The 10,074-nt window shown below is 42.2% G+C and overlaps 1 protein-coding gene across 2 annotated transcripts in view; it reads left to right on the forward strand.

Moving 5' to 3' along the window:
* The window catches only part of LOC143118248 (uncharacterized), a 33,454-nt gene extending 24,658 nt beyond the window's left edge, over nt 1-8,796 (forward strand). Inside the window, exons 1-4 of one of the 2 annotated variants that reach the window (XM_076279340.1) lie at nt 6,411-6,864; nt 7,015-7,350; nt 7,721-8,017; nt 8,240-8,796. In XM_076279340.1, the coding sequence (XP_076135455.1) occupies nt 6,822-6,864; nt 7,015-7,350; nt 7,721-8,017; nt 8,240-8,358 (795 nt within the window). In that variant the 5' untranslated portion in view covers nt 6,411-6,821 and the 3' untranslated portion in view covers nt 8,359-8,796. Of the gene's footprint in view, nt 1-6,410; nt 6,865-7,014; nt 7,351-7,720; nt 8,018-8,239 lie in introns of those variants that run through there. The other variant, XM_076279339.1, reaches the window with a different exon arrangement.
* Nucleotides 8,797-10,074: the final 1,278 nt, after the last annotated feature.

Raw genomic sequence — 10,074 nt, forward strand, 5'->3', positions numbered from 1 at the left:
AACCATCTATAAAAATCTATCCCGAAGTTTTTTTCTTTTGGAGCACGTCCGAATCCCAGGACATAACGCACTGTAGGCTACCTCATAAATAGGCTCGAGATATAATTCAAAAGGGGACAGATAGGCCTAGGCTACTGCACTTAAAACTTAAAAAGATTGAACGAACTTTCCCGAACTTTTAAATTGCGATCAGTGGCTGGTATCGGGTGAACTAAGCTTTTCGAATTTGAATAGGCTATTAAAAACTATTTGCGCACCTCCATGTCACAGGAGAGATAGTGGGCTCACCCTTCTATGAATAGAAAAAGGTGTTCATGGTGAGTCTGCGGCAAAATGCAAGCAAATGTTTTTTTATTCTGAGTCAGGATATGGCGAGTCAATGTCATTATTCATTATTTGTCCAATGTTAGCCTACAGACCAGTTGCATAGCCTAGTGCACATCTTATCAATGGTTTGAATGTCGAGTGTGTTTCTGCTCATTGACAAATAGCGTTCAGCACAATGATTCATGCCCAATTAATTCACCCTGTTAAAGTGCTTTGTTAAACTAGTTTGGTTTCGTGATGTAGCCTATGATAAACGGCTTATGGCCAAATAGCCTATGTGACTCAGCTAATAGGTAATTCCCCCTCTTAAAGACAAGCTGGTGTGGCCTATTAGCCTAGTATTAAAATGCACCGACAGGTATAGGCTACGTGTAAAGTATCAAGCTATCGCGTGATTTCACGCACGTAAGTGAAAGGGCCTCGCACCTGTCAAGTTTGCACAGGGCCTCGCACCTCCTTGCGACGGCCCTCCTCCTAAGACAGCGGGAAAAAAGTTCAAATACGTGATAAACCTGGAAAAAGTTGACAGGTATGTTTCGGTCCTGGTGATTATTTGTGAAATTGTGCAAACGACAGCCTTTCAAGTTAGCTAGTTAGTTAGTTAGTTAGTTTATTTGTCCTTACATAGGACATTTGTTTTCACATACCATACAAGCCTCACAGACATGAAATACATAGATACACACAGTCACGATTCTTCACCCACCACCCTGCCACTACATACCCCACCCACAGCACACAAACAGCACATATCCATCACATTACACAGATACAAACAGGAAAACCATCACCAGTTGACATTACAGAGGAATGAGGGCGGCACAGTGATCCATCACCGCTGTGATCTGTTGTTAAGTGCTGCTATTGCAGAGGGCACAAAGCTTTTGTCGAAGCGTACTCGCTTCCACCCCATAGCCCTATATCTGCGTTTTGATGGAAGCAGAATGAAGAAGGGATTGAGGGGGTGGGTGGGGTCATGAGCGATGGTCCGTGCTCTGTTCTTGGTGAGTGTGCTGTTGAGGTCTGATCAATTAGGGGTGGGGAGGCCTATTGCTTTGGCTGCCGTATGAGTGATGCGTGTGAGTCTGTTTCTGTTGGCAGCAGTTAGCATGTTGAAAAAGCAGGGAAGGCAGTAGAGGAGGATGGGCTGGACTATGCTTTTGTACAGGAGGAGCAAGTGACAGGGGGCAACAGAAAGTGATCTGAGCTTACGGATGGCATAGAGTCTCTGTTGACTGCTTTTGTATGTCAGTGGTGTGTTGCTCAAAGCTGAGTTTATTGTCCAGGGTGAGTCCAAGGTACAGTATTTGAAACAGTCCACTATTTCTACGGTGTCGTTGTTGATGCAGGTGGGGTTGTGGATTGTGTCAGATGGTGTTCTGGTGTTGGTGATTACAATTTCCTTGGTTTTACTGATGTTGAGCTGAAGGTAGTTGTCAGTGCAACATTGTGTGAGGTGAGAAATGGAGTCTTGGTATGCAGATATGGAGTTATTGTCGTTGAGGAGTGCAAGTACAGCGGTGTCGTCAGAGTATTTGAAGTATGTGGTGATGGGTGTGGGACTGATGCAGTCATTGGTGTAGAGGGTGAAGAGGAAGGGGCTTAGGACACACCCCTGCGGGGCGCCGGTGTTAATTGTGGTGAGTGGTGATGTGACTGCACTTATCTTGACGGCCTGTGGTCTGTCACTGAGGAAGTTGTGGGTCCGGTGGATGAGGGTCGAGGGGACGTGCTGGTGGTGGAGCTTGTTGATCATCAGGTGGCGTTGGATGGTGTTGAAGGCAGAACTGAAGTCAATGAAGAGTAATCTGGCGAAGTTTGTAGGTGTTTCAAGATGTTGGAGGAGGGAGTGGAGGAGACATGCCACAGCATCCTCCGTCCCTCTCCTGGCCTTGTAGGCAAACTGGTGGCTGTCCAGCTGTGGGCTGACAACTGGGAGGAAGGTTCTGAGGATCAGTTTTTCCAGGCATTTCATGATTATTGAGGTGAGTGCAACTGGCCGGTAGTGGTTGAGTTCGGAGGGGCGGGGTTTCTTGGGTATTGGTATGATAGTAGAGTAGTTTTCAAGGCATTTCAAGGAAGGAGTGGTAGCTCCCAAATTGACCCAGTAAAAAAAGGCATCAATAAATTGTTGGGGAGGGTCATGCGTTTTTTCTCAATCACTTTGGAGGGTCATAGAAAAAAAATTCTTGCTGGCGAGGGAGGGTGACGTCTTTTTTGACTAACGCTCCCAAAACTCCTCCAGTGACCCCTTAAATAAATAATGAACAGTCCCTAAATCGTTTTTTTTTTCATTTCTCCCACTGCATTTTGAAGAATTATTTTCATTCCTTATGAGACCAACCTTACAGTACATGGCTTTTCGCAGATTAATTTTGGAACAATCCTGCCCTTTGATAAAAAAAAAAAACACAACATGTTTATTTGTGTAAGTTATGAAGTTATTTCTTACACTTGCATTGAGTTTATATACTGCATGAAAGTTCATCAGAAATGAAAGCTTATAGGCTACCTGCACAGACTTACCACAAGGGGGCATGCTGTCCCTATTCTTGTTCATTCTGTCAAAGTAACTGTTTTAGACTTGATTTAGATTTAGTGTTATTTAGTATAATTTGTATTTTAGTATATTCTTTATCTTCTACTGTCTTTATTGCTTAGTTATGTTTTTTATATTATATACTTTTAATTCATTTTTTCTGCTGTTAGTGAATGTTGTGTGTGATGTCTGTATGCTACTGAGACCTTGAATTTCCCCTTGTGGATCAATAAAGTATCTATCTATCTATCTATCTATCTATCTATCTATCTACTAACCACAAGAGTATCAAGTTCTCAGCCACACTGTCACCCTTTTCATTCTTGTAAAGGTAAGGCCTTTCAACTCTGAAAATAACTGAAAATAACTAACTGTACGACTGACCTGACCTAGGCCTACATGATAATATAATTGTAACTCTTTAGTGTTATCGGGTATTTATTTATGTATTTATTTATGCATTCTTTGTCATAGAGCACTGCATTTAATTTAATTTTGGATTAATAATAAAAACTAAAAGCTAAACCATGGCATTTTGTAGGAGTCTAAGCAAACATGCAACTGAACATTTACATTTACAAACATACATTGTGTGAGGCTAATTTCATCATATCTTAGTCTTTGCTCAACCCTTAATATTTATGGATAGTTTTGTTAAAGATTGCTTTTTAAAAGTGCAGTGATCTGTTCAATGCATAAAAAACAAATGTAGCCTAATACATTATGGAAAAGGAGGGGGTCCAATGAGAATCCTAACCAATAGTGTTTCAGAGAAAATTGAATTCCATTTGTGGTGGTTGGTTTGCAGAATTAACTTGTTTTTAACAAATTAGCACAGCGTGGTTATGATGCTAACCAGATTTAAGCACATTTTAGGCTAGTACAACCTGGAAAATCATTGTGTGGTGGTCAATGTTGATGTGATGGGCCACCACAAATAAGTCAATGTGGGAAACACTGAATAGTTGTCCAAAGCCCAGGGGCCGGTTCCCCGATAACGCTCACTCTTAGCGCGCTAAGAAGACTCAAAAGATATATCTTTCCAAAGTTGTTTATTTTCCTAAGTGTGTTCCCCGAAGTGTCCCTTAGGAAGCTTCTTAACACGCTGCCTCTTACGTTCGACGTTACAAAGGCGCTGTCCCAAGTGAAGGTGCTGAATTAGTTGGCATCGATTGCTCAGGAATCGATTTTCTACTTCACGCGAAGGTGCATGACGGCGTTAAGAAAGACAACACGTTCTATGCAAATAAAACATTCCTCAAATTATTCCAGTAACATTTATTTGAACATAGTTTAAGTTATCAGTAAAATATAAACTATTAACTAAATTATCAAATTGGCAGCCTAATATGTTCACACGATATGTTGTGACGGGTAGACTAACCGGGTATCCCTCGCTAATCATCCACCCTCCTTATCCCGTTGTGCCACTTGTGCCGCTTCTTGATGGGTTTAACGACTTCTAAAAATGATGTGATACACTTTTATATTAATGGTAAGGTACCTTACAATTAGAATTGATTGGCAAGCAGCTGCAGTTACTTCTGTTTAATGCGGTATTGATTGCCATTGGTTAATGTTTTCAATAAAAAGCAACCTATCTACAATGAACAGAGAGAGAGTTAGATAGCCTACTACAGTATGGTGGGGAAGCAACGTAAAAACAGGGTACCAAGCTTCTCGTCAGAGGAACTTGAAATTGTGCTGGACGAGGTGAGCTTGCACAAGGTGACACTGTTTTCCAGCTTTCGGAATAACTTGTGCAACAGCAACAAAAAAGAGCTACTGTATGGAGCGTCATGGACTACACGGCTCCGCGGCCGGCGCCGTTTTTGATTCAATACAAGGACACGTTGGATCGCTGCCATAGGCCTAGTTGGTCGCTTACTGGACACCACCATGCTTACCCATTTATAGATCTTAGCCATTTAGAGGCAAATTCTTTGCCAGCTTTTAATTATCAAAAGTGATTGCCAATTTGAACGCTTTAATGACATTACGAAATAGCCTAGGCTTACCACCATATTAGTTCTGATACCAAATAAAGTAAACTTCATAAATAGGCCTGCATCCATTGCGAACATATTTTATTAATAGTCTTAAAATGTTCATAACATAAAATCATCGTTGAGCCACAACATCATCAACATACTGTACCATAGTTTGACTTGTAGGCTACTGCGCTGCGCTGATTAAAGACTGCTGCACAGTGGCGGCGACTAGCGCCTTGAGAGCCAGTGGCGTAACTATAGTAGGTGCAGCAAGTGCAGTCGCACCAGGGCCCGTGACCTCCCGGGGCCCGTCGCTACCCCCGCCCTGCCTCCTTTTTTTTTGTTTTGTTTAGAACTTTAGAACGTTAGAGCAAGGAGAGTGAAGCGTCACTTTGACGATCTATCGGAAGATGAGCGCTTAACCGATGCAGAGAGATACTTCAAAGTGCAGGTATTTAATGCAACTCTGGACATCATAATCAAGTATGCGGGAAACTTGTCATGTGTTTGAGTCTTTACGTCCTATGACCCTTCAACTCGCAGGTGATGATGAACTGCTTGAAAAGGCAAGACGTTTGTCAGACCATTATAGCAGGGACATTCCCAAAACAACTCCTCTCATTCAGGTCTTGCTTTAAAGCAGAGATTTCACAGAAGTCATCTATTTTTCAACTTGCCAAAATGCTGGTGGTAGATTATGACAGTGCAACATCCACATTCGGGGAAGTGTGTACTCATGTTGTTTCTGACATTGCCTGTGACTGTGGCAACAGCTAAGCGATCTTTTTCCAAACTCAAACTTATTAAGACCTATACCTAAGGAGCAGCATGGGGCAGGAGAGGCTCCGTGGGTTAGCTATCCTGTCCATTGAAAATACGAGAGCCAGAGCATCAGAACATCGTTGACGATTTTGCACAACGAAAGGCTCGTAAGATGGCCTTCTTCTAATGGCCTAATTCACACATATTGGGGATTGTATGCATGAATGATTTTATTTGGTTTCTGGACGGTTAAATAAGTTAGGCTACATTAAGTTTTGTTTCTGCGCAGTGCAAGTTTATAAGCAAGCAATCTACGCTTGCAGTTTCAGCAGAGGGTTGAAGAGGCGCATTGAGTGTTCCCATAATTCCATGCGAGTTGATGTTAATGCAGTAATATTAGATTACCCTGGCCTGCAGGCTGTTAATAAAATAATTTGTTCATGTTTTTACATGTAATGGATATGTAGTTGTGTGTTTTTTATTTGAAATTGTAATCTGTAACTACTAAACTACTTCGGTGCCTCAGGCCCTTTGCATAAACAATTGAAGTCACCCTTAATGTGTATTGCATGTATCAGAGCTAATTCATCCTGGGCCATAGTTTGTCGATATGGGGTCTGCGTAGCGCTCTCACACCTGGGCCCACTATTGGCTTGTTACGCCACTGTTGAGAGCTCAAACAACTCTAAGAGAGAGCTACGAATAGTCCAGACCAACCTTACGAAAGTGTGACTTACAGAAGATATACTTCTGTACGAACGTGTCGGGAATCATGCCATAATGTTAAGAGAGAGGTTAAGGAGTAGTTTAAGAACTACTTAGCGATAAGAACGTTTCGGGGAACCGGCCCCTGAGCTCTTAGGCGTTTGGTCATAGCTAAAATGTTCTATGGACATAATTTCAAAATTAATTATGATAAGTCCCCGATATCAATGTGCTATGAAAACTGTATATCGCGGTGTGTGTGTGTGTGTGTGTGAATATTGTACAAACATTTTATAATAAGACAGTCTGACAGTAGGGTACTTTCTTCAAGACAAAGTGGATGTAATAATCTAACCACACCATCAGACGGGTGGGTACGAAGCTTTCAAGCGCTGAAAACGAGAGGATGTCTCAAGCCTTTACAGGGGGTGTCATAATCTTGGGTTCATAGCCTACACCAGACAGAGAGAACGACCAAGAGTAAGATACCGCTCGCCATGAATTCAATTCTCTGTTTTTCCACGTTCATTTTCACCATCAGTGAGTAGCCTACACCCGATCTGGAGTTTGATCATGAGAATTGCACAGTAGTAGGCCTATACTCTTTCAGCGGCACGTCAATGTTTTCGTGCCGTCTCCTACACATATTTTGATTGATAGATAGTAATCATTTGCTTTCTTTTTTTCCAGATATCAGACATGTTGTGGCTGATCAGATTGATTTTGTGTTTGCTGTTACCGGGTCCACTGTTTCCATCTACAGCCAGCTACAGACCTCAGCACACAATCCGGTTATTATCTGGTACCACGAGAGCCCTGTGGGAGACATTATTTTGCTCTGTCTTATCACCCAGTCTTCACTGAGTTTTGAGCGTGGCCGAGGAACACTTCCAGACGCTTCGGGTAAAACTTCACTGACTCTCTGGAACTCCACAATGTCAGACGCGGGACGTTACTTCGCCACCCTGTATATCAATAGGAAGAGGACGCACGTTAGCGGCTCCGCGCAGTATTTGGTTGTAACAGGTAGGTCAGTTTTTTTTACAAATGCGCATAATATAGTCTACGAATGTGTGTATTCAAGCATTAGTTTTGGTTGACCTTGACCAGCAGAGACCTAGACTATTCTAGCTATCTAGAGGTCTGATACCTAGGCTGCCAATGATTAAAATCACGCGAAATGCTTTTTTTCTGTTGAAAGTTGTACAAAAACATAAACTAGGCCTAATGCATTGTTATTATATAATGCAATGTGTGCACTGTTTGAATTAGCCTAAACTTAACGCGTGCAGCATTTGGTTATTTTCCTGAAGAAATAGGCCTAACGCAAATGCGTAGGCTAAATATTATTTTGACAATGTTATCAGCTTCTGATTCTTTCTTTTTCTGTTGCCAGACCCTTCTGGGCCGGCCATGCGTTTGTACCGCGGGGCCGATGACCTTGGCTCTCCCTTGTTTTTCTGTGAGGTGACCGGGGCAGGTGCAAACTGGAGCGATCCGTATTGGCAAATCAAGGCAAACGGAGCAGTGAGCACGCTGGACGGAACGGCAGCAAAACGGATTGGCGCTGATGGAGTCTTCACGCGATGGTCCATCATCAGACTCAACTCTACACTTGCTGTGACATGTCTGTGTCACCAAAAGAACGGGACACGCGTCCTCTTCAGCTCCAATGAAGTAGACGCGCGTAATGGTAGGGGTTTTAGTCATGCTTGGGCTATTGATAAATCTTTTTATGGTTGGATGTTGTTGATGCCGTTTAGATTTTGTGCTAATCTCTGGTGTGGGCTATCTAAATACCCTGTCTGAATTAAAACAAAACAAAAAGTTTGTGTGTGTAGCCTATGCCTTGTTGGGAAAGAGGGTAGGTGACACGCTGAAAAACATGCTTTGACCTACTGTTTTATTCCAACAGGGGCAACTGCGTGTGACTGGCTGGTTTTCCTCAGTCCTCTGTGTCTTCTCCTGTTTCTGATCACAATGGCGGCAGCCATCCTCTGGACACGGAGACTCCGCCGACTCAGAGCTGCATGATGCAAAGCAGAACATTTGAAACCTGCGATGATGTGTGGCACGCAACGTCTTTCATTCCTTACATTGTATAACTATCAGTTGAAATACCCCTCTCCTTCCTTTGCCAGCAAAAAGACACATAACCTACTGTTACTAAAGTGCAAAAGCTTGGGGCGGGGATATTTTGTAAAGATGTAGGCTAGAATGAAATTTCCCTCACTTAGACTTAGACTTAGACTTCTTTAATGTCCATAAAACTTACATAAAATGGAAAATTGTCTTTGACAGTGGCATAAAGACATACATACTCACGGGATCAAAAGATGCAGAATGTGTGATGTAAATCATAAGGTAAATTGAAGATATTGTTGGAAAAATAATGTATTATTGGTGTTTTTTTTTACATTGGAATTGCTTTCATTTCTGTTGTTGCTGATCTAAAATAAAATGTATCAGGTCTGTGAAGGTGTTATTTAACACAATTAAATGTGGCTGTGACAGTAGCCTAACGGAACAATTCTCTGGGTTTCCTGTAAACAAAATAACAGCAACACCTTTTGTACAAACCTTTGATGGCCATACTTGGTTTCAGAACACCACAGCCTCATCACCCACCACCACCCACTGTGTTCTTCATGGTGACTGTGGGAACTTGCACATATATTTTGGCGCGACATTGCAGACGCACCGTCCCACACAGATCAACTACGTCGCTTACTTTTGGCACATTTGAATTTTCCAGTCAAATCAGGTGAAATATTATAAATACACCAATTGTTTCTGACTGGTCTAAATCAAGTTTATGTTCGATAACATAGCCTAAAAATAAGGGCATTTGACATACTCTAGGTCATACAGTCGTAAAATAAAGTAGACAGCCTACGAACAATATCGTCCATTTACAAGAGATATAAGCCTAATTGCAAAGATAAGTGAATACGCCTGTTAGGCTAACTTTTGTTGTGTCACTATCAGACACTAAGATCTAAGGTTCTCAGTCTCCATCAGGGTGAAAATTGTGTTTATAATCTAGCACGGTCTTGAAGAAAATGGACATGGAAACCACATTGCTTGAACAGATCAATTCATGACAGGCTAGCTAATGTAAAGTCGGCCTGATGAATGTTTCCAAATTTCATCCAACAGTGGTATTGTTTTCCAAATGTGGTTTCATCCAACAGGTATTGTTTTCTACCAGGGGCGGAGCTACGTGGTGGCCAGGGGGGGCCACGGCCACCACTGGTCAAAGCTTGGCCACCCTGCTGGCCCCCCCAGCTCCGTTCAGTGAAAAGTAAAAAATAAAAAAATAATTTCTGCCGTTTTCTATGGCACTTTGCCAACACTTTGCAAAGCAGGGACTGAACCAATTACTGCACTCTATCTACGACCATTGGCCCAGTCAGGAAGTGTAGCCCACGGTTGTGATCAAATCGTGAGTAGCCTAGTGCAGCAGCAGCAGCAGCGGGACAATTCAAGTCATCTGTTAAAAACACTGACTACTACTTAACCTCATGCAGTAACAACATGAGTTGATGATGAGTTGGAACATTAATGCTAATAAGATGTTAGAATGTGTCACGAATCATAGCCAAGTGAGCTGCGTTGGGCTGTCCTTAGGTAGGCTCTGACATTGACGTGTGGGGCTGATCAGAAATAATCGGATGCCTGCGGTAACGCTGTTACAAAAATATTTCGATAAAATTCGCGTGAAATGCAAGCATATTAGGCACATATCAT

This window comes from Alosa pseudoharengus, unplaced genomic scaffold (assembly GCF_046254945.1).
Source record: "Alosa pseudoharengus isolate Yale_2024_CS ecotype anadromous, Long Island Sound unplaced genomic scaffold, YU_APseudo_1.1 YU_APseudo_1.1_scf_12, whole genome shotgun sequence".
Classification (NCBI taxonomy): Eukaryota; Metazoa; Chordata; class Actinopteri; order Clupeiformes; family Clupeidae; genus Alosa; species Alosa pseudoharengus.